The following is a 24,542-nucleotide window of genomic DNA, read 5'->3' on the forward strand; positions in this document are numbered from 1 at the left end:
CCTATAACCTAGTTCCTACATTTGAAAAACATCTTAATAAGAACGATAAGACTATAAAGTTAATGGTGTCTATATTCATAGATTCGTCAATTAATGATCCAATATCAAATCAAACTTTATTTGAAGTGCATTTAAAATAGTAACACACTTAAAACAATAAAATTAAGAAACAAGCACGGCAATATAAGAGATCATATGTTATCAAAGAAAATAAAACAAAAGTGTAACTGATTAAAGGCCAAGCTAAAAAGGCTGGTTGACAAATGGGATTTTAACACAATCAGTTTCACAGTACAATGCAAAGTTCCATATACAAAACAGATAATAAAACGTATAAAAAAGTGTGATACACTTTCTGAAATAAACACAAACAATGAATAATATATATTTGTATTTTTAAATACCGCTACAAATGAATAAATAAACAGTAGCTCTGCTCTCAGAACTCCCACTGGTAGGTCCCTTGATGTTTTATAGTTTCACTTCCAAGTAGCCAAATAAGAATTTGTTCTTAATAACTGACTTGCCTGGTTAAAGGCTAAACAAAAAAATATGTAATGCCTCAAAAGCAGCCTTGCTTGAAACTGGTACTACCACAGCCACTGTCTCTGTAGTCCTGGCAGACTGTACTTTATACTGGTGATATGCACAACTCTTCATAATTCTCTGAACTGGCATAAACTATGCCTCTGATACAGATTCCGATGCCTTGTCCCGAACCTCAACACGGGGCTTGAAATTATATTGATTCAGATGTTTCTCGAACCAATTTACACGAGCCATGACATAAGAAATGTGTGATTTCATATGCTGGACCAACAAGCACACACGACAAGAGAACAACTGTGTTACTAAGCCCGGTGTTAGCTCTACATCTGGTTGAAAGCATGGTAGGCCCATCTGTCAGCGAAGAATCACTTTGCAAGTAAGTGAGCGATGAGCGGAAAAACTTCTACTTTGATCAGTGCTTATGACCTCTCCCCAGCATGTCTACCTTTTAATGTCGTTCTGTCAGCTGTACAATGGTGAGATAGACCCTTGTTTGGATACATGAATGTGAAGACAAACATATCATTACCATCTTCACTTGTTATGACAAACAGCAGGGATCAGACATTATTGACGGCGACCCTGGAGCAATTCGGGTTAAGTGCCTTGCTCAAGGGCACAGACACATTTTTCAGCTTGCCGGCTCGGGGATTCAAACCAGCCACCTTTTCAGTTCAGCCTGAAGGGACTTGAAAGACACTGCTAGGCTACCTGCTGTCGTTCAAGTCCCTTCAGAGTGAATAGGAAGTAAACGCATGTCCAATTTTTCCATTCTTGTGCATTGAAATGAGAAAACCCAGAGGAGATTAGAGATTTTCGCGGGTAGTTGGCCCATGTCTGCAGGTGCTTTCGGGGCATCAACTTTAAGCTGTATATTTCTTAGTATTACGTCATTCAGCACACCAATATTCTTAGACGGTAAAAACGTGTTTTGGTGTCCCCAGTAAAATATTTTGCATATGGTCCACTACAGCCATGTCTATGGGGATGAAATGTGTCAATTTAAATAGCTCTGGCCCCAGTTTCAGTCTTTATTGTTTTCCTCTCTGCCTTGGTCTTCGCCTGTGTCCACATACTGCCTTGCATTTTGTTAACTTCAGTCTGACGTTGCAGTACATTGTTGTCCGTCCGGTGTATGATGGAGTAATCTGCTTTCCAAATACTACCGTTGCACCATCGAGAGCGTCCTGACTGGTTTCATCACGACCTGGTATGGGAATTGCTCCGTCCACAAGAGCAAGGCCCTCCAGCCGGTGAAGATGGCCCAGTACATCACTGTGCTCCCACCCATACAGGACATCTACTTGAAGCGGTGCCTAAGGAAGGCACGCAGCATCATCTAGGACCCCACACACCCCAGCCATGAGCGTTTATCTCCCTTACCGTCGGCAGATGGTATCGGAGCATGAGGACGGATACCAACAGCCTCAGAGACAGTTTCTGAACTGTATTATACTTATGCTCAGGGGAGTACTGGGGACATTCCGAAATTGCATTTTTCCCCTCAGTTTTATCATTGGAATGTGATACAAAATGAGGCAACGCTGTGCTTTAGGATCATGCGGACGCCACCGGGTGGTCGGGTAGACTGTTTGGAGTGTTTATACGGCTGGATAAAATAAACGAAGTTGCGCCCCTGTTTATGCTAAATTTGTATTATATTCTACTGCCATTTACTTTATGTTCGTACTCTTATCTTTTATTATTTCTTATTGTTGTTGCATTGTCGAGAAGGAACCTGCAAGTAAGCACTTCGTTGGATGATATACAGTGGGGCAAAAAAGTATTTAGTCAGCCACCAATTGTGCAAGTTCTCCCACTTAAAAAGATGAGAGAGGCCTGTAATTTTCATCATAGGTACACTTCAACTATGACAGACAAAATGAGAAAAAAAATCCAGAAAATCACATTGTAGGATTTTTTTATGAATTTATTAGTTCAAGTCTACCTAAGGGGTGGCTATCTCATAGACACTAATGCGATAGCAGCTGGGTCTGGTCTATTTGTATATGAACCAGGAAAAAAAAGTCTCTGCTGGAGCGACCATGCATCAGAGTTTCAGTTTTGATAGGACCGGAACTGTAATTTCATAAAACATTGGCTCAAACTCATCAGCCAATAAAATACATGGGCATAGTGATTGAAAGGTAAATAATCCAATTAAACGAACAAAACCAGAAGTGAGGGTGTGACGGTTGAAAATGACCAATCAAATTAATGTGATTTGAAAACGCAGCCATCTCAACCACTTCAAGCCACAACAATTCAATGGGAGGGTGTTTTTTGTACTCGTCGCACCATGCCATGTAAATGGTTAGGGATAACATTAATAAATGGTACTGCGAGTACTCTATAGCCCACAGCCACAACATTCCAAATGAGACAGAGTCTCAAGTTCCTTGGTGTCCACATCACCAACAAACTATCATAGTCCAAACACACCGAGACAGTTGTGAAGAGGGCACGACAACACCTTTTCCCCCTCAGGAGACTGAAAAGATTTGGCATGGGTCCCCAGATCCTCAAAACGTTCTACAGTTGCAACATCGAGAGCATCCTGACCGGTTGCATCATCGCCTGGTATGGCAACTGCTCTGCATCCGACCGTAAGGCACTATAGAGGGTAGTGCGTACGGTCCAGTACATCACTGTGGCTAAGCTTCCTGCCATCCAGGACCTATATACTAGGTGATGTCAGAGGAAGGCCCCAAAAAATGTCAAAGACTCCAGTCACCCAAGTCATAGACTGTTTTCTCTGCTACCGCACGGCAAGCGGTACCGGAGCGCCAAGTTTAGGTCCAAAAGGCTCGCTAACAGCTTCTACCCCCAAGCCGTTAAGACTGCTGATCAATTAATCAAATGGCCACCCAGACTATTTACATTGACACCTCCCCCTTTGTTTTTACACCAATACTACTCGCTGTTTATTATTGTGTGACTTTATATTTTATTTTTTACTTTAGTTGATTAAGTAAATATTTTCTTAACTCTATTTCTTGAACTGCATTGTTGGTTAAGGGCTTGTAAGTAAGCATTTCACGGTTTGGTGTTGTATTCGGCGCATGTGACAAATAACATTATATTTGAAATAAATCTAGCTAGCATAGCTATCTCTGCTTGCTGGCACTGTAGCAGCTATAACATTGGCAGAGATAGCTACAGTAGCAATGTAGTCAATAACTAACATTAACATGATCATGTTACATGGATTTTTGGTGACTAGAACAAGCTACTGTTTGCTGGCAAGTAAAATGAACTAGCTAGCTACAAATCTTCCAAAGCAGTTGGCTAACGTTAGCTTTCCAACGTTGGTGGAAGAACGGATAGCTTGGTAGCTATTGAACGTTAGCTAGCTAACCAAGCCTCGTAAAATACAGCAAAGGAGACAAGCGGCTATTGATTCAAAAAAATATATTGATACAATTAGTTTTTGGGACCTGCCGGAAGTCTCTTTGTGCAAGGGAATGATGCATCACCAAATGAGGGCATGGATTTCCAACAACTCATGTCATAACCAGGCTGAATCAGATGCCGGTCTACAACATGGTGGCTGATATGGACGATAGACTGATGACACAAGTAGCTCAACTAGCTATTCCAACAACAACAGCAGCAGCTACAGCTAAGCACTTCTGCAGCGACTGCACCTGAAAGGATGACGGGCGTTCGTCAGGCAAAATGGAATGAGCTAGTTCAATGTTTACTTTTGCAACTTGCACACTGGTGGTAGCTAACATTGAATATTTGAATATTTACTAATGATGCTCTTTTCTATTTTAATTAATAGCGGACAGTAAGGGATCTACACATTAATGCTGGTGAGGAGAACAAATGTAGTATAAGCCGCAAGAAAAGTGAAGACAAATGTGATCATTTTTTTTGGGGGGGGGTTCTTGTATGATGGTTATTTTATAGCATTCTCAAATATGTTACATTAAGTGTTAGTGCAAATATCATGCATGAACTTTTCTTTGTCAACTAATGTCTCAGGAACAACCGCCCCCGCACAACACCTGTGTACTGTCCGCTGGTCAGTCAGCTGAGATGAAGGTCCACAGATGGAGAGTGGCGCATGGCAGAATTTGAAAGTGAGTAGTCCTACGAAGACATGGACTGACTGCAACAATATTCTACATTTGATCCTTTTTTCAAGGAGTTTGAAGCATATAGCCATTGCTAACAGACCACACTGTCACCTCAGATGTAGCTGCAAATCGGTGTTGGACTGAAAGAGATGCATAAGTCGTCAGAGACCCCAGATGGAGAAAAGGAACGGAACATACAAAAGAGAAGACTGCGTCGCCGGAGACGAGTTAGTTTATAAATGTGAACCAATCCATACATTTTAAATACAGTACTGAGTTTTTAAAAGTTGAGACTTGCGCTTTTATTTTTATTTTTTTTTAGCTTTGAGATTCAAGTGTTCAAGACAGTCGGTCAAAAGAACTCTGCTGAAAGGAAGCATTGATTTGTGGGGTCAACTGAAGACATCATGTCTGATGTGGCGACAGACCCAGAGAACCCCGATGCCTTTTTAATAACTTCCCCACCCTGGCGCTCCCCTGTGTTTGAGGACCTGATTGCATCAGCAGACAGAAGAAGAAGGGCCAAGCTCGCTTATGCAGAGAAAAGGGATGTCACTCTGGCGGTCAGGATCTCTAGTGTTAACACCCCATTATTCCCCTTATCTAAAACTTGGTGGGAAAAACAGCTATTGAGAGTTCAGAGATAAGTTATTTTGACGGGTATGGAAGTGGCTTCAGAGGTGTAAGGATCATTAGGAGTCTGAAACTAGGGTATTTGGTGCAGTGTGTCCTGCAGGGCAGGGTTGTGCGGTATCCAGGTTCCTACCTTCACACCATTCCTGTACCATACCGTGATATACAGTATTACCGGCAGTGCACACAAGGGGTGCTAGTTCTTTCCCAATGTAAAAAAGTCATTTGAAATCATATAATTTTGACGCACAAAACAAATTTAGGTAGCAAGGATCTTGATCCAGGAGGGTATTGACTGTCTGCTATAACCAAGAAGCTTGAACTTGCAAGCTAGCCACTTAGCAAGTTAGCAAACAAAATGCATAGCTGGCTCCCTGAGCTGGATAATTTAAGTTCGATAGTTAACTTATAGTTATAAGCAGTGGCGTAGCACCCCGTCAAGCCTTCTGTAGGGCGATAGTTAAAAACACATTGAAACAATGCTTTTAGTACTCCCAGGCTATAGGGGGCGCTGTCAGAACTCAGGTATCTTGCCGTCGTACTGTGGTGGCGGAGTGATTGGTTCAATGGTCACCTTCGCATCAGTAGGGTTGCGAATGTTAAAACGAAAGTCCTTCAGATGGAGTTTCTCAGACTTGATTCTGCGTACCCTGTTGGGCCGTAGTATCCGGCTGGCCCGGCCTACACTGTGGGAGTTGGCTGCAGCGGCGGGCTGGGGCTCAGGAGTGGGACTGCTAGGATGAGCCTCCTTAACTGGGGCAGCACTTGGTCCCGCCCCCTCGTTTTCCACAGCACAGATGAGGTCCTCGTAGGAAGGCAGCTGGGAGTTGCTCTGGCGTAAGTTGCTCTGGCGGATGGGGAACTGGCCACTGGTGACCGCCTCCTCATAACTGGGCACGTTGTAGACTGGGACTGGCTCATCTAAACTGCAAAACAATGTACAGGGACACCGATTTTAAATAAGTAACATGTCACATTTGTGCCATCATTTACATTTCATGTTTTTTTAAGGATACTAGAAATGCCTAAAATAGCTAAGTACTGCTTCTTATATGATCATAATCTACAAAACAGCAAGGACAATAAGAAGTTTTGTATTGCCATGTTTTTTCTATTGTTGTTAACCTCATGAACGAGAGACAATTGTAATGCAGGAAGTTGTACATACACAACAACAACTAGTCAAACTGTCCCGTTGTGGCAAAAAGCTTTGCAGCATCTCAGAGGTCAATATTTGTTTGTTTCTCTCATGGATATGTATTCCTTAATTACTACTGGTATGTAATGACATTTGGTGCTAGTTTTGCAGGTGGAAATGTTGCATGTAGCTCCTTTAACTAGCTTGGAGTAGGAGAGACTAGATAACTGGTGCTTTAATGGAACTGTGTCAATCAAAAGGGACAATTTGGAACATACAGGAACATTATCAGGAACATATTCATTTCCAGGCATCACCCTGGGAACTACAGTGAGCTCCAAAAGTATTGGGACAGTCCATTTTTGTTGTTTTGGCTCTGTACTCCAACACGTTGGATTTGAAATGATACAATGTCCGAGGTTAAAGTGCAGACTGCCAGCTTTAATTTGAGGGTATTTTCATCCATATCGGGTGAACCGTTTCGATATTACAGCACTTTTTGTACATAGTCCCCCCCCATGTGTTTTAAAGAAGTCAAAAGTGTAGTATTTGGTCCCATATTCCTAGCACACAATGATTACATCAAGTAATGTATTGTGTCATGTTGGAAGTGTTTAGAAACACATTCTATTCTTATTTACAATAAAAGGTGACTGCAACATTACACAATACATTATTTACCATTCATTTCGGCACAGAATAATCTCAAATACAACAAAAACAAAAAGTAAATGCATCCAACAAGTTTGTAGTCACAAGCTTAATGTATTCATTGTGTGCTATGAAATATGAGACCAAATACTTAACTTTTTACTACAATTCCCAATACTTTTGGAGCTCACTGTAAGTCATATATGAGTTTCTGGTGAAAACAAAGCCTCTGAATCTCTTCTTGGATGATTCAAATCAATCACTGTTAAGACAGTGATTATCTAAATCGATTGAAGCACTCACTTCTCTCCTGCCTCCCCAGCCACATGGTCCACGAAGCGGACTCCTACGGCCTGTGTCTCTTGTCTTCTCTGGTGCTTCCTCCGCTTGTTCCTCACCCCCAGGCAGATAGACAGCAGCAGCATGGCCACCCCTGCCCCCACCAGCACATAGGCTATTGATAAGGTCTTCGCTGCTTCCTTGTCTTCCTCGCCATCCCCATCCTCACCATGGTCTGCTGGCACTGTTATACTGGAGTTGCCTGGAGTCTTGGTTGTCTGGGTAGCATCCCCGGGAACCATTGACCACACAATCATGATGATGCCCAGGGCTATGAGCCCCACCCCAAGGGCACACAGGGCATACGAGGAGCCCGACCGGCTGACCCCATGGCTGGAGCTGGCTGGAACACCACTGGTACACATCCCCCCCACCGAGTCCCACCACCCGACACTGTAGACTGGGGAGAGGAGACTTGTCCTAACCTGCAGGTGGGAGAAAGGGGGGTGGTTTGCGCATTTAGTCAGGAGCAGGGGCATAGCAGTACAATAAAACCGGCAAAGGGCTAGACTAGCTGAAATCAGATGACAATGAACAACTTCCTGGGATAGACACAATGTGGCTGGGAACGGGGCCAGAGCCAAAGCAGTTCAAGGAGGTTTACATTAACCCGTGTTTTCGTTCTTCACAAACACATTTTACATAATAAAGAGCTGCTGGAATAGTGCCAACCAAAGAGAGCTGAATGATTATGTGAATGAGCCATTCATTGACCAAATGTAGGTGTAGGTCTAGAGACTATTGCAGTCAAGTTCTAGGAAATCTTCATCAAGACTAGAACGTTTGAATAAAGGCTAGCCCTGCTGTTTAAAATGTATTGTTGGAGGTTAAATACTTCACTCTGTGAATGTTGGTATTTCCAGCGACAATATATTACCCAGTCAAAGTCCTGTATGTTTATTTGATGGTCTAGTCCTCCTAAATCATGCTAAACCAACATTACACCCCTAGGTTGCGTAATCAGGTTGTATTACTACAGCATAACAAACAGAGCATTGTTAACTTCGGGCACTTCCACTTGTTTCTCTCCAGTTTACAGGCAGATAGAACGTGTCACAGTGTAATTTTCAGGAAGAACACTTCACAACGCAGCTCAGTTGGTAGAGCATGGCGCATGCAACGCTAGGCAGTGGGTTCAATTCCCGGGAGCACCCGTACATACATGTTTGCACGCACGACTAAGTCACCGAGAAAAGCGTCTGCTAAATTGCATATATTATAAGGACATTCCATTATGACAGCTTCAAAATGACACTCATTTAATAGTGATATACCTCCATCTCATGCTATGAATCATTGTTAATGTGGCAAATATAGAGTTTTTGCCTCTGCCCTCACCACAGGAAACCTCTTTCTCAAAGCTAAGGATCTTGATCACGTTCTGCGCACATGTTATTAGTCTCACACTCCTTGGCTGCTGCTCACACTCCCCCTCCCTTCAAGTTTCTCTCTTTACTCACCCTCTTCTGAACCATGATCATGTAACCTATGTATCTGCCTCATTTTTTCGAACTGAAATAAAAACCCTGCAGCAATTTCAACCAACATTCCCAAAAATATATATATTATGAAGGCTACACCACCTTCGCAGTCTATTGTAACGGATATTGCAGTTGCACAAGCAGGACGCAGTATCTACACATTTAATTGGAGCAACAAAAAATCCCGCGTCTTTATAGTTGCTGCCATATCTTAGCCACTAGCCAGAGTTCCTGAAAAAAGAACACAACTAATTTGACTGCCGGTATGACTACTGCTTAGCCAATGCTTGCAATGATGATGAAAAAATAATATTACATCGCTAATTAGACTGCATGTCTGTGTTTTGCTTGTGTTTGATACGGGCAATTCCATAACGGAATTGCGCTGAGACTCAAGATTTTTCAGTTAAAATGTATGCCAAAAAAACCATTGATTTCAAAGTTTTACGAACCATACAACTCTGTGCACAATGACTACTTTTAACAATTTTACAGTGAACATTTGACAAAAAAAACGTTTCCTGGAAGAACTGTGCAGATGTGAAGATTGATAACAGAATTTCTGTAAAATCTCCCTTAGTTTACAGTATGTGTACACCTTTTAATTAAGATTTTTAAATGTCTGCAGAAAGAATGGTGTGTTAGCTATGACATGACACATTGACTTTGAAAAAAATCTCGTTTGGTTGTTCAACTACAGTAAGTGAAGTGAATTTACAATAGGTAAAACGGAATTGCAGTAAAGGAATTTCATCATGGATCCCTGATCTGTACCACACATAAATGCATAATTATGAATATGGTGGTGTATCCTAAATAGGTACACAAAAACGTATACACATGCAATATCCTCTTTGCATATTTGGGTATTATTCTACACATTAGCTATTATTTGAATGAGTTCTGGCCCCAAAACAAGACCAACTTTGGTCGGTGTGGACTGGACCATATCTGAACCAATCATAGACTATGTTTCACAAGCTTGGATGTCAAAATACAGCATAGTAGAGCTCAGTAGAGTACAGTACAGCTCAGAAAACTAGAGTTCAGTTTAGTACTAAAGTAGAATATACTCTACCTTTCTTGACTGTACTGAACTCTACTGTACAGTGATGTGCTGTCCAAACTTGAGAACCCAACTGTAGCCAACTAAATTGCATAAATTCCACAACAGATTTTTTTTAGGAATGGAATTTAGACTTTGAATCATTTAATAATTCATAAACAAATTTGAAATAAGTTTTAAAAAACTAACTAATTGGTCTACCTTTACTGGTTAGTTCTGTGAACTTTCATGAACCTCCCTCATGAGCGAGAGAAATGAAAACATATCTTAAAAATGTGGGTTTTTGGTATCAGACTTTTAAAGGCAATGTTTCTTAAACTTACAGAAGGCAGATTCCCCCCCCCCCCCCCCCAAAAAAAAAACTAAATACAAGTGTTTATCTTATGTAGCTGGCAGGGGTCTTTACTTCAACATTGTGTTTAGCTGTATTTCCAATCCCTTTTAAGACGGTTTTCTGGTAGATGTTTTCTCAGACCGCTTTTCTATCGGTTTGACCAGAAATCAAAGCCTTTGCTTATTCCAAATTTTTAGGATGGAAAATGGTTGAAAAATGTAAATATGTTTTAATTTCTAAAAAATGATCTTCACATGTTGGTGCTCATGAGTCCTTTTACATGGAAATGACCATATGCTGCCTAGATAGCTACATGTAAGTTTTGGATTGGAGCAAAACAAATATCTGTGTTTTAACCACACAGGTCCTACTAACTGCTCAGCTGAAGGTTGGCAGTGGAGCATAAGCATGTATCCAGACCGAAGGTTGGCAACTGAGCATGTATCCTAACGGTAACCAGTCTGACAATGGGTGAGTTCGTTTTGCGTCGCCCGGCACACAATTATTTGTCAAATACTGCTTTAGACTGCCTACTGTTTGTGATGATACTCGTCATATAGTTATGCTGCCATATAATGTAGTAGTGAGAGTTGCCAATCTTCGCAATGATGAGAAAATAACAAATGGCTATTTTGACTGCCCGTCAGTGTTTCGCTTGTGTTTAATATGCTTGCCTAAAAAGCTGCATGTAATTCAGCATATAAGAAGAACATGAAATCGCTAGACTGCTTGTGTCAAGCTTATGTTTGCATCTTTTACAACAGACAAAGTTTGGAGGAACATGTCGTTTGTGTGCAACATGATAGCTGCATGAAGCCTGTCAACCTTTCTGAAGAAAATAACATAAAAGCGTGCTAGCTAGAGGCATGGAATGCATAGTTCCCCATTCTTCCCCGTTCCCTTCCCCTTCTCCCACCTCCCTCCCCCTTGTCCTTCCTTTTCTCCTTCTCCCACTTATAGGTCTTTATTGTACAACATTAAGTTTCCCTTCCATGTCAAGGAGGGGGAAGCAGCAGTGGAGCAATCAGCAGAAGCTATGTAGGCAGCGAAGTGGGCAGCAGCTAAGGCCTCCCGAGTGGCAGTGGCACAGCGGTCTAACGCTTCGATCACACCGGCAACGTCCTAGGGGAAAATAGTACACAGCATCATCTGGAAATGTGTGCAACAAAAGTTGAACATACACCTTCTGTTACCATTTCTGTCAAGCCGTCTACGCATACAGTTTGACGCATACGTTGGATAAATCAGAACGCACTGCAACTGCCTCTGCAACGCAATGTAATTCTGGTGTACCAAAAAGCAGTTACGCTGTCGGCACTGCAGTGCTAGAGACGTTACTACAGACCAGGGTTCATTCCCGAGCTGTGCCACAACCGGCCGTCGCAGGGAGTCCCATAGGACGGTACACAATTGGCCCATCGTCGTCCGGATTATGAGAGGGTTTGGCTCCTCGCGCTCTAGCGACTCCTTGTGGCGGGCCGAGTGCCTGCAGGCTGACCACGGTCAGCAGTTAAACGGTGTTTCCTCCGACACATTGATGCGGCTGGCTTCCGGGTTGAGCTGGCGGGTGTTAAGAAGCGCAAGTAGGCGGGTCATGTTTTGGTGGACGCATGACTCCACCTTCGCCTCTCCCGAGCCCATTGGGGAATTGCAGGGATGAGACAACATTGAGAATTGGGGAGAAAAAGGGGTTAAAAAAATATATAATCATCTCTGTATCATTAGCCAGAAAATCCGGAACCGCAGCCACTCCGTATATTATATTGTTTGACTTGTTGGATCACTTTAAGAGGTGCTTGGGGTGGGAATAAAAGACCGGTTTTGAAAAGTGTGAATAGCTTCACAGTACAGGTGTTAACATGCACTAAAAAGACAGTATCCTAGAAAGGAATGACAAATTCAGGAAGTTAATCAAAATTGTACTGTAAAGGGTGGCAGTTGAAGGCATGCAGTGCACTGATCACATACCACGAAACAATTATTGACATGAAAGTGTTGAGACAATATCAGAAGCATGAATGTATGAAAAAGCCTTCTATTTGCAACAGTGGCTAGGCCTTGATGTGCCTTCAGGTGCTCTACAACAAATATACAGTGGCTTCAGAAAGCATTCATACCCCTTGACTTAGTCCACATTTTGTTGTGTTAAAGCCTGAATTCAAAATGGATTAAATATATTTTTTTCTCACCCATCTACACACAATACACCCCAATGACAAAGAGAAAACATGTTTTTAGAAAATGCTTCAAATTTATTGAACCTTAAATACAGAAATATCTCATTTACATAAGTATTGACACCCCTGAGTCAATACTTTGTATAAGCACCTTTGGCAGCGATTACAGCTGTCAGTCATTCTGGGTCTAAGAGCTTTCCACACCTGGATTGTGAAACATTTGCACATTATTCTTTTCAAAATTCTTCAACTCTGTCAAATTGGTTGTTGATCATTGCTAGACAACCATTCAGATCTTGTTTCAGATTTTCAAGTATGTTTAAGTCAAAACTGTAACTCAGCCACTTAGGAACATTCACTGTCTTCTTGGTAAGCAACTCCGGTTTAGATTTAGCCTTGTGTTTTAGGTTATTGTTCTGCTGAAAGGGGAATTCATCTCTCAGTGTCTAGTGGAAAGCAGACAGATGTAAATAGTCCGGGTGGCCATTTGATTAATTGTTCAGCAGTCTTATGGCTTGGGGGTAGATGCTGTTAAGGAGCCTTTTGGTCCTAGACTTTGCACTCTGGTACCGCTTGACGTGCAGTAGCAGAGAGAACAGTCTATGACTTGGGTGACGGAGTCCTTGACAATTTTTTTGAGCCTTCCTCTGACACCGCCTAGTATATAGGTCCTGGTTGGCAGGAAGCTTGGCCCCAGTGATGTACTGAGTGTGAGTGTGATTGAGATTGCGTCATCTGTGGATCTGTTGGGGCGGTATGCAAATTCCGGGATGATAGTGTTGATGTGAGCCATGACCAGCCTTTCAAAACACTTCATGGCTACCGACGTGAGTGCTTACAGGGCGGTAATCATTTAGGCAGGTTACCTTCGCTTTCTTGGACACAGGGACTATGGTGGTCTGCTTGAAACAAGTTTTTCTCTCATGATCAGAAACAGGGAGTCAGTTTTGACCAGTATTTAGCTGAGCTGAACACTGAGCAAAACATGTGAATTTGAAAATCTGAAAGACTCACTAGTGATAGACAGGATAGTCTGTGGCATACTTGATAATGGACTCAAGGAGAGATTGCTGCGTGAGTAAGATTTAACTTTGGATAAAGCAGTGAATATGTGTCGAGCAGCTGAAACCACCAGAGCACAAGCTAAAGAGCTGTGCAGGGAAGAGACGTCAGTGTATGCAATAAAACGAGAGGAGCACCACACACAACACCTTACAAAACAAAAACAAGCAAAAGAGAGAAATCAAAACACTACATGTGGAAAATGTGGATTTATCCACAAGCCCAAAAACTGCCCTGCATTTGGCAAATCATGTAACAACTGTGGGGAAAATAATCATTTCTCAAAATGCTGCAAAGCTGAGGCTACAAAGAAAAAGGTTCACACAATCAAGGAGATTGAAGAATTCTTTGTTGATTCTGTGGAAATATGCAATGCAGTAAAGCTGAATGGATTGTGCCATTGACTGTGAATGAAACTATAATACCATTCAAGCTTGATACTGGAGCACAGGTAAACCTGTTATCGCTGGATGACTACAAAACACTGAAGGTGAGCAAAATACACCCAGTGAAGATTAAGGTTACTGGTTATACTGGGGAGAACGTACCAGTCAAAGGTAGCTGCATAGTAACTTTACAGCACAAAGGAAAACAGTTCAGAGCACAGCTGCTGATAATGGAAAAAAGTGTACAGCCTATTCTAGGAATCAATGCATGTGAAAAGCTCAATTTGTAGAAAAGAGTGTATGTAGTGACATCACAGACTGAAAATGACCAAGAATCGCTACTGGCTGAGTATGAGGACATGTTTGAGGGTCTTGGATGTTTACCAGGAGAACACAACATATTTACTGATGACACAATTACTCCAGTTATGCATGCATGCAGAAAAGTTCCATTTGCACTGAGGAAAAAGCTCAAGGAGGAACTCGGACGCATGGAAAAGATGGACGTCATCACAAAAATGGATGAACCTACAGACTGGATAAGCTCACTGGTTATTGTGGTGAAAAAGAACGGTGATCTCAGGATGTCTAGACTCGAGAGATCTCAACAAAGCAATCAAGAGAGAGCATTTCAAGTAGCCAACCAGAGAAAAGATAATGTCGCAGTTTGCTGGAGCAAAGTCGTTCAGTAAGCTTGATGCCTCATCAGGACTCTGGCAAATGAATCTAGATGATGCAAGCTCAAGGCTATGCACATTCAACACACCTGAGGGCAGGTACAGATTTCTTTATCTACCATATGGGATTCTCTCAGCGCCAGAGGTCTACCACAAGACAATCCACATGATCTTCGAGCACATTCCAAGAGTGGAGACCATGATGGATGACAAAAGAAGAACAAGACGCGAGAGTGAGACAAGTGCTGGACCTGACACGGAAAGTAAACCTAAAACTAAACAAGGACACATGCGAGTTTGGTGTGAAAACACTTACCTTCATGGGAGACATACTTTCAGAGGATGGAGTCAAACCAGACCCGAGGAAAATATCAGCCATCAACAACATGGAGCGCCCAAAGAACAAGGACGACGTGAGACACTTCATGGGCATGATTACCTACCTTGCAAAGTTCATACCTCAACTGTCAGCACAGTCCGCTCCAGTCAGATCTCTTCTGGGACAGAAAAATTTATGGGAATGGTCCCATGAATAGGAAAACTGCTTCAAAAACCTAAAGAAGACAATCACAGAAGAGCCAGTGCTCAGGTTCTATGATCCAGAGAAAAGCACAAGGATTTCTGCAGACATTTCACAGTTTGGCCTGGGAGCAGTTCTTCTGCAACAGCATGACGACCCGTCACTTATGCGTCCAGAGCCTTGACAGGCACATAGATAAGGTATGTACAAATAGAGAAAGATCTACTGGTGAGCACATACGCTTGTGAAAGGTTTCACCAATACACCGACCACAAACCATTGGTGTCAATCATGTCTAAGCCACTGATTGATTGTCCAATGAGAATCCAGAGAATGTTGATCAGACTGCAAAGGTATGATGTGGAGATGATCTATACCCCGGGAAAGTTCATGTTCGCCAGCCGACACTCTTTCTCGAGCAGTAGACAAGAAAGAGAACTTTGACACACAGAAAAACACTGAGATTCAGGCCTACGTCGACATGATCGTAGCATCACTTCCTCTGTCTTCTGAGAGAATGGAGTAGATCAAAAGAGAGACCACAGCTGACCAAACCAGACTGCAATGGCAAAAGTCACATTGTTGTTACCGACTACTACTCAAACTACCCTGAAGTAGCAACACTGCAAACTACCTCCAGCAAAGCTGTAATCACCTACCTGAAGTCAGTCTTTGCAAGATATGGGGCTGCGTCTGAACTGTACTCAGACAATGGCCCGCAGTTCTCAAGTTCTTAATTCCGATCGTTCGCTAACGACTGGGGATTCCGACACAACACCTCCAGCCCCAACTTCCCAAGGTCCAACGGCTTAGCAGAGAGTTCAGTCAAAATGTTCAAAGGTCTGTTGAAAAAGGCACACGATGGAAAGGAGGAATTCCTAAAAAAATCTGATGATCTACCGCAGCGCACCGCTGCAGAACGGACTTTCACCTGCACCAATGTTGATGGGACGTCGTGTCAGAACCAACCTACCCATCCATGAGGACTTGCTAACTCCCAGAGGTGCTCACAAAGTCAAACTCGCGAAGGAAAAACAGAAAGACAAACAAAAACAGCGACACGACAAAAGTGCAAGACACTTTCCTGAACTGAAACCTGGAGATCAGGTACGACTCCGAGACATCACCACAGGAATCTGGATGCAGCAAGGGTGTGTGCAGAGAGAAGTTGCACCGCGATCCTATGAGATCCAAACAGAGCGTGGATCACAACTGAGACGAAACAGAGTGAATCTAAGGCTTCAGCCATTCACTCAAGGGACTGAGGATCATCAGAAGGATACTGCTGAAGCGTCAAATGCCTTTAGCAATGGACAATTCAGTCAGAACACCCTGACTGACAATGAACGCTGTCCAACTGTTTCAGGAAGCACTTCAGCAGAACGACCAAAAAGGACTGTCAGAGCCCCTGAAAGGCCTATTGAGAATTGCTAAACAATCCAAAAAAAGGGTCACCTGGACTGAATGTTTTGTTTATGTGAAAGGTAATAGAGCCACAATAGAGTATTGTTGGACAGACTATATTTAGTTGAAAAAATAATAATAATACATCAGAATATGTTTATTGCGTCTTAAGTGATGAGAGCAAAATGTAAAAAAAGAAAATAAATGTGTGTTTTTGAAAATTGCGTGTTATGCAGGTTGAGTAAACAAATGTGACGTGACGTGTGTAGTTACATAGAAAAGTAGTTTCCTTTTTAAAGGAAGGAAGATGTGTTAATAACATTTTGACTACGTTACCCAGCAGGCTATGTGGGGGGCCTTGCATGGCTAAATATGGAGTTTTCTAGCTGAAGTATATGTTAATTAAAATCGAGTTAAACCTATGCCCCGGTTTGTCATTATACAAGGAATAACCATAACACCCAGATCCTCAAAAAGTTCTACAGTTGCACCATCGAGAGCATCCTAATCGGTTGCATCACTGCCTGGTATGGCAACTGCTCGGCATCTGACCGTAATGCGCTACAGAGAGTAGTGCGTACGGCCCAGTACATCACTGGGGCCAAGTTTCCTGCAATCCAGGACCTATATAATAGGCAGTGTCAGAGGAAAGCCCATAAAATTGTCAGAGACTCCAGTCACCCAACTCATAGATTGTTTTCTCTGCTACTGCACGGCAAGCGGTACCGGAGCGCCAAGTCTTAGACCAAAAGGCTCCTTAACAGCTTCTACCCCCAAGCCATAAGACTGCTGTGCTACTCGCTGTTTATTATCTATGCATAGTCACTTTATCCCTACCTACATGTACAAATGACCTCTAACCTGTACCCTGCACACTGACTCACTACCCCCTGTATATAGCCTCGTTATTGTTATGTTATTATGTTACTTTTTTTTAAACTTAAAAAAAAAAACTTTAGTTCATTTGGTAACTCTTCTTGAACTACACGGTTGGTTAAGGGCTTGTAAGTAAGCGTTTCAAGGTAAGGTCTACACTTGTTGTATTCGGAGCATGTGACAAATAAAGTTTGATTTGATTTACTTTCTGTAATGCAATATGCCTTGTGAACTTCACTGGACAGAAGTTGCTGTCCGGTTTTGTGATATCACTGTATATCACCGTGACAAGGCATATGAACTAACAGATTATAGAGCAAACAACGCAATAATCACAACACATACAGTATGTCTTTTTTTCTGGCCTGGCTTCCCCAGTTATTTTCCCCCACGCACCTCTACTGAAGTGAGCAGCCAGGAACTTAAAAGGAGGAACTAATATCATGTTACCAACTCTGTGGCATTATGTCACATCGAAATCTGGTCACTAGAGACAAACGTCTATTTTGTGTTATCAGATAACACTAATACTTGACGTACTTATAATAAAGTTAGCCTGAAGAACACTGCTCCAAATGTCAAGGTGAATTGCAATTTGAGACGATCTTACCTGTTCCAGTCGTGAACGCTCAACGACTTCCCTCCAATACCTGTTATATCGCAGGTGTTTTCAAGATGACGATCTTGCTACCCCAATATGCATAATGTAATCCTGCTCTGAAAACTGTATTAACTAACGTGTGTATTTCCTCCGATGATAGTCGCTATAGAATTCAAGGAATATGTTAAACAGGAACTTTATCAAGTTTCCAACCAGAGTGAAACCTCCCCCGGTTGTATAAAGTGTTATTAAGTTAATTAACCCTTTGCTGCCTCCTTGCTATTATGCCGCACGTGTGAACGCGACCATACCGCACATAGACGTACGCTCGTAAAGAGCGTTTATGATGGATTTTCCCCATAAACTCAAATAAACGTGGATTGAAAAATTGGGTTCCCCTAAATAGGCATGTCTGAAAAGTGTCTGAGCAGACTAAATCCAAATGAAACGAATGCAATTAGACCCTTCTCGATTTTCTTAAATGCTCATAATAAACTGCAATAACGTGCATGTCTGATAGCATTTATATCTTTATTATTGAGTAGGCCTACACAAAACACAAGTCATGTATTGTAGTTCATGTACAGCAGTTTCAAACATTTTTTTTTTCAGCAGTGGCACATGTACAGTACATAATTACTTCATAAACACCTATATGAAAACAATACAATATAAACTCTGACCTCTTTCTCATTCAATGGAAATTGCCACTCTTTTCTGTTGTTAGTAGTCTTGACTATACTTATGTGGTATGCTTGAGTGAAAGTAGACTGTTTTACGCCATAACAAATCAACAATTTAGTGTGCTTTTTTCTGTAACGCACAAGCCTTTGATATTCAAACCACATCTTACAACCACATGTGACTAAGTTGAACTAGTCTAATGTTCCCACTTTGTATGTCTATCTGACTATGTTCACCAGGGTGCTGGGGATGGTTTTTGTAGGAGATCGCCATAGCTGATATACCTGTTCTCTTCTGTTTCTCTGCCCCCTCCAGCTGTTTGAATGTGTGATATGGTTGTGGAATGCTCTGGTGAAATACACTGCTCTACTGTTGTACTGTATACTCGTGCACTCTGAGTTAATGATGATAGAAAACAAATAAGATTTCCCTTGACATCCTGGCCGACGTAAACATTCTACACCAGGGCATTAGACCTTCAGTATCCGTAATGCAAACTGTACAAATATTTACAATATCGTAATCACTTTGAGAGACAGCAAAATCTTATTATGAATTGAATATTAGAATGTACATTTTTCCCATATTTACAATGAAATGAAAGACTCCTTTGCAAATAACAAACAAAAGAGTTGAATTCAACAGTATGAAAAGCTGAGTTGCCTCTGTAGTTTCTAGGAATTTTTCCAGCATGTTTACAAGGAATTGTATTATATTTCTGATAAACATAACAAACTGTAGTCTGTGCCTCTTGGCCATATTTGAGCTATTTGAACAAATTGCAAGCTCTGCTAAGCATTTGGAATTTTCCAGACCCCCCCCCCCCCCACCTTATTCTCCTGATGGCTGTTGTCTTAACTCAAGGCCAGTTATCTCTCACAATATGGGAATGTAATTCTAAACTTACATGGAACCCAGGGAATGGCGGTTTTCCCGAAGATATGGGTCCCAAGTAGTGAACATCTGCAACTGATTTGAGCCAGGAAACCCAGGCAGGCCGGGCCAACATCTCTTTCCTTTCACACGGAGGCCGGCCAGGCCGGGCAAGTGAGATACATGGAACAGGGCATGGACGTCGAAGGACCGAGACATCAGCCGTGCTTCTTCCTTCCAGAGATCCTGACCACCGTGAATGATCATCCTCCTGACATGGCAACGGGAACAGACCACTTTCACCCTCCATGGACTTTTGCTATGGCGCCAACACATTATTACCATCATGTTCCTCCATGTATGTTACAAGAGATGCCTTGTTAAAGAACAATTGTGACGGTCATCCTTTGAAAGGAAACATATGCCACCAGTTTTCCTGCAAAGTGGAGCTTTGAACGTTACGTGTTTACAGTTTTCTCCTATTCAAACATAAGGCATTAAGTCCACTGATATTTATTACTGTAGAACAATAAATCAAATGTTTCTGAAATTGAAAATAAATCGTCAATTCCAAAAACGAAGATTTGGATTTATTTTAGATGGTCAAAAAACAGCAATTCTGTTGATATTGAATGCTTTTCCCCTGGAGCCAACCACCTGTATCCCCCACAGGGCACAGTTCAGACATTGGTGATCTCTACATTCTTGTAGGTGTGCATGGGACTTCCCTTTGTCCTGGGCACAGCCTGCACCCGTGCCTCTCTGGGCAGAGATCCACAGCTGCCATGGTAACCAAGGCCCCGCCCAATGGCGATCTTTGGGTTAAACCGAAGAGGACTCTGGGAAAATGAGAGGAAGAATAAGTCAAAACAGAATTCATACCCAGTGGAACAGTCCAGCCTAATTTCGATTAACCAACCATTTTATTTATGAAGATGTCTCGACAAATGGTAAAGTAGCTTCTTCTTACCTTGCCTGACCTTCGTCTCATAGACACTATCTCCTCGTTATAGCGGCTAACAGCAGAAGGGGATTGTGGTGGGGCTCCCGTTCCCGGCACTTCACAATCCTGCTCCACACTAGTTTGCCTACAAGGGGTAGGAAGAAGGGAAGAGTCAATGAACTTCACTGCTATAAATTCCTACAAAACATTCTACTTATTGCCAAGGAGCTTAAAAACATAAATTATATAGGGAGACCAATCACCTGGCAGGGATGGAGAGAGCCTTCATCTCCTCAAACATGTGCCGATGAAGCATATGTTTGTGGCTGGGGATTCCCAGGGCCTTGGCCATGGCATCTGCATCAAATGAGGGGTCCAGAGCCAACACAGCACCATGGACTCCCCTGCCATGAAGACTGTCAGCATACTCCTGACCAGTGAGACATAGGGACATAATGTTATCCAACAAGAACAATGGCAAGCAAACAACTTGGCTAAATTTGCCTCAAACTTCCCTAACAGGATCTAGTGTATACACCAGTCTGTCTATTGGTCCAAAACGGAGACAGTCTGAATGGAATCCAGGTGCATTCTGATGTTTCTGTACTAGGAAAAGGACCTACTTTTAGGTCTATGTCTCTGATCCACTTTATGACTCTGTGGCAAGTCCAAACCACTGGGTCCTGGTCCTTGTGCTCACACTGGGCTCGACGAGCCTCCAGGACCTGTACACCAACAACACACACATACTGAACTGTTAATGTACTGTTATAATACAGTACGGTCACTACTGTACAGTTACAAAAGTACGGTTACTACTGTACGGTTACTATGGTTACAACAGTACAGTTACAGCAGTACGGTTACTACTGTACGGTTACAACTGTACCGTTACTACTGTACGGTTACTACTGTACTGTTACTACTGTACTGTTAGTACTGCACGGTTGCTGCTGTACGGTTGCTACTGTACTGTTGCTACTGTACGGTTACTACTGTACGGTTACTACTGTACTGTTACTACTGTACTGTTACTACTGTACTGTTACTACTGCACGGTTGCTGCTGTACGGTTGCTACTGTACGGTTGCTACCCTACCGTTACTACTGTACGGTTACTACTGTACCGTTACTACTGTACGGTTACTATTGTACGGTTTCTACTGTACGGTTACTACTGTACGGTTACTATTGTACGGTTTCTACTGTACGGTTTCTACTGTACCGTTACTACTGTACGGGTACTATTGTACGGTTACTACTGTACGGTTTCTATTGTACGGTTTTCTATTGTACGGTTTCTACTGTACGGTTACTACTGTACGGTTACTACTGTACGGTTTCTACTGTACGGTTACTACTGTACGGTTTCTACTGTACCGTTACTACTGTACCGTTACTACTGTACGGTTACTACTGTACGGTTGCTACTGTACGGTTACTACTGTACGGTTACTATTGTACGGTTACTACTGTACTGTTACTTCTGTACGGTTACTACTGTACTGTTACTACTGCACGGTTGCTGCTGTACGGTTGCTACTGTACGGCTGCTACTGTACGGTTGCTACTGTACGGTTGCTACCCTACCGTTACTACTGTACGGTTACTACTGTACGGTTACTACTGTACCGTTACTACTGTACGGTTGCTACTGTACGGTTACTACTGTACGGTTACTATTGTACGGTTACTACTGTACTGTTACTTCTGTACGGTTACTACTGTACTGTTACTACTGTACAGTTGCTACTGTACGGTTACTACTGTACTGTTACTATTGTACGGTTACTACTGTACTGTTACTTCTGTACGGTTACTACTGTACTGTTACTACTGTACGGTTGCTACTGTACGGTTACTACTGTACCGTTACTACTGTACGGTTACTATTGTACGGTTTCTACTGTACGGTTACTATTGTACGGTTTCTACTGTACTGTTACTACTGTACGGTTACTATTGTACGGTTACTACTGTACTGTTACTTCTGTACGGTTACTACTGTACTGTTACTACTGTACTGTTACTACTGTACAGTTGCTACTGTACGGTTACTACTGTACTGTTACTATTGTACGGTTACTACTGTACTGTTACTTCTGTACGGTTACTACTGTACTGTTACTACTGTACGGTTACTACTGTACGGTTACTACTGTACGGTTTCTACTGTACCGTTACTACTGTACATTTACATTACATTTACATTTAAGTCATTTAGCAGACGCTCTGTACTACTGTACGGTTACTACTGTACCGTTACTACTGTATGGTTACTATTGTACGGTTTCTACTGTACGGTTACTATTGTACGGTTTCTACTGTACTGTTACTACTGTACGGTTACTATTGTACGGTTTCTACTGTACGGTTACTACTGTACGGTTACTATTGTACGGTTTCTACTGTACGGTTTCTACTGTACCGTTACTACTGTACGGTTACTATTGTACGGTTACTACTGTACGGTTTCTATTGTACGGTTTCTACTGTACGGTTACTACTGTACGGTTACTACTGTACGGTTTCTACTGTACGGTTACTACTGTACGGTTTCTACTGTACCGTTACTACTGTACCGTTACTACTGTACGGTTACTACTGTACGGTTGCTACTGTACGGTTACTACTGTACGGTTACTATTGTACGGTTACTACTGTACTGTTACTTCTGTACGGTTACTACTGTACTGTTACTACTGCACGGTTGCTGCTGTACGGTTGCTACTGTACGGCTGCTACTGTACGGTTGCTACTGTACGGTTGCTACCCTACCGTTACTACTGTACGGTTACTACTGTACGGTTACTACTGTACCGTTGCTACTGTACGGTTGCTACTGTACGGTTACTACTGTACGGTTACTATTGTACGGTTACTACTGTACTGTTACTTCTGTACGGTTACTACTGTACTGTTGCTACTGTACGGTTACTACTGTACTGTTACTATTGTACGGTTACTACTGTACTGTTACTTCTGTACGGTTACTACTGTACTGTTACTACTGTACGGTTGCTACTGTACGGTTACTACTGTACCGTTACTACTGTACGGTTACTATTGTACGGTTTCTACTGTACGGTTACTATTGTACGGTTTCTACTGTACTGTTACTACTGTACGGTTACTATTGTACGGTTACTACTGTACTGTTACTTCTGTACGGTTACTACTGTACTGTTACTACTGTACAGTTGCTACTGTACGGTTACTACTGTACTGTTACTATTGTACGGTTACTACTGTACTGTTACTTCTGTACGGTTACTACTGTACTGTTACTACTGTACGGTTACTACTGTACGGTTACTACTGTACGGTTTCTACTGTACCGTTACTACTGTACCGATACTACTGTACGGTTGCTACTGTACGGTTACTACTGTACCGTTACTACTGTACGGTTACTACTGTACGGTTACTACTGTACCGTTACTACTGTACCGTTTCTACTGTACGGTTACTATTGTACGGTTTCTACTGTACTGTTACTACTGTACGGTTACTATTGTACGGTTTCTACTGTACGGTTACTACTGTACGGTTACTATTGTACGGTTTCTACTGTACGGTTTCTACTGTACCGTTACTACTGTACGGTTACTATTGTACGGTTACTACTGTACGGTTTCTATTGTACGGTTTCTACTGTACGGTTACTACTGTACGGTTACTACTGTACGGTTTCTACTGTACGGTTTCTACTGTACGGTTACTACTGTACTGTTACTACTGTACTGTTGCTACTGTACGGTTACTACTGTACTGTTACTATTGTACGGTTACTACTGTACTGTTACTTCTGTACGGTTACTACTGTACTGTTACTACTGTACCGTTACTACTGTACTGTTACTTCTGTACGGTTACTACTGTACGGTTACTACTGTACGGTTGCTACTGTACGGTTACTACTGTACGGTTACTATTGTACGGTTACTACTGTACTGTTACTTCTGTACGGTTACTACTGTACTGTTACTACTGTACTGTTACTACTGTACGGTTGCTACTGTACGGTTACTACTGTACTGTTACTATTGTACGGTTACTACTG

At 42.2% G+C, this 24,542-nt stretch overlaps 2 protein-coding genes across 3 annotated transcripts in view; both read right to left on the minus strand.

Annotated features, from left to right (window-relative positions):
• Positions 1–90: 90 nt before the first annotated feature.
• Positions 91–18,204, minus strand: LOC115136649 (transmembrane protein 51-like). The gene is made up of 3 exons (XM_029672247.2): positions 17,989–18,204; positions 7,360–7,820; positions 91–6,193 (listed from the first exon to the last, which is right to left on the minus strand). Exons 2-3 carry the CDS (start codon positions 7,758–7,760, stop codon positions 5,782–5,784), a joined length of 813 nt encoding a protein of 270 aa, XP_029528107.1. The 5' UTR covers positions 7,761–7,820; positions 17,989–18,204; the 3' UTR covers positions 91–5,781.
• Positions 18,205–18,491: 287 nt separating this feature from the next.
• Positions 18,492–24,542, minus strand: part of LOC115136655 (kazrin-like) — a 154,075-nt gene continuing 148,024 nt past the window's right edge. For both annotated transcript variants that reach the window (XM_029672259.2, XM_029672276.2), the window contains 4 exons: positions 21,103–21,204; positions 20,743–20,909; positions 20,507–20,624; positions 18,492–20,375 (listed from right to left, as the gene is read on the minus strand). In XM_029672259.2, coding sequence (XP_029528119.1) covers positions 20,217–20,375; positions 20,507–20,624; positions 20,743–20,909; positions 21,103–21,204 — 546 coding nt within the window. In that variant the 3' untranslated portion in view covers positions 18,492–20,216. The remainder of the gene's footprint in view (positions 20,376–20,506; positions 20,625–20,742; positions 20,910–21,102; positions 21,205–24,542) is intronic.

This window comes from Oncorhynchus nerka, linkage group LG2 (assembly GCF_034236695.1).
Source record: "Oncorhynchus nerka isolate Pitt River linkage group LG2, Oner_Uvic_2.0, whole genome shotgun sequence".
Classification (NCBI taxonomy): Eukaryota; Metazoa; Chordata; class Actinopteri; order Salmoniformes; family Salmonidae; genus Oncorhynchus; species Oncorhynchus nerka.

Excerpts from the sequence above, each read along its gene's own strand:
- LOC115136649 (XM_029672247.2), bottom strand. The coding sequence starts at position 7,760 with ATGTGTACCAGTGGTGTTCCAGCCAGCTCCAGCCATGGGGTCAGCCGG. Across the intron at positions 6,194-7,359 it reads GCTGGGGAGGCAGGAGAGAA|TTTAGATGAGCCAGTCCCAG; the intron begins GTGAGTGCTTCA and ends ATTGTTTTGCAG.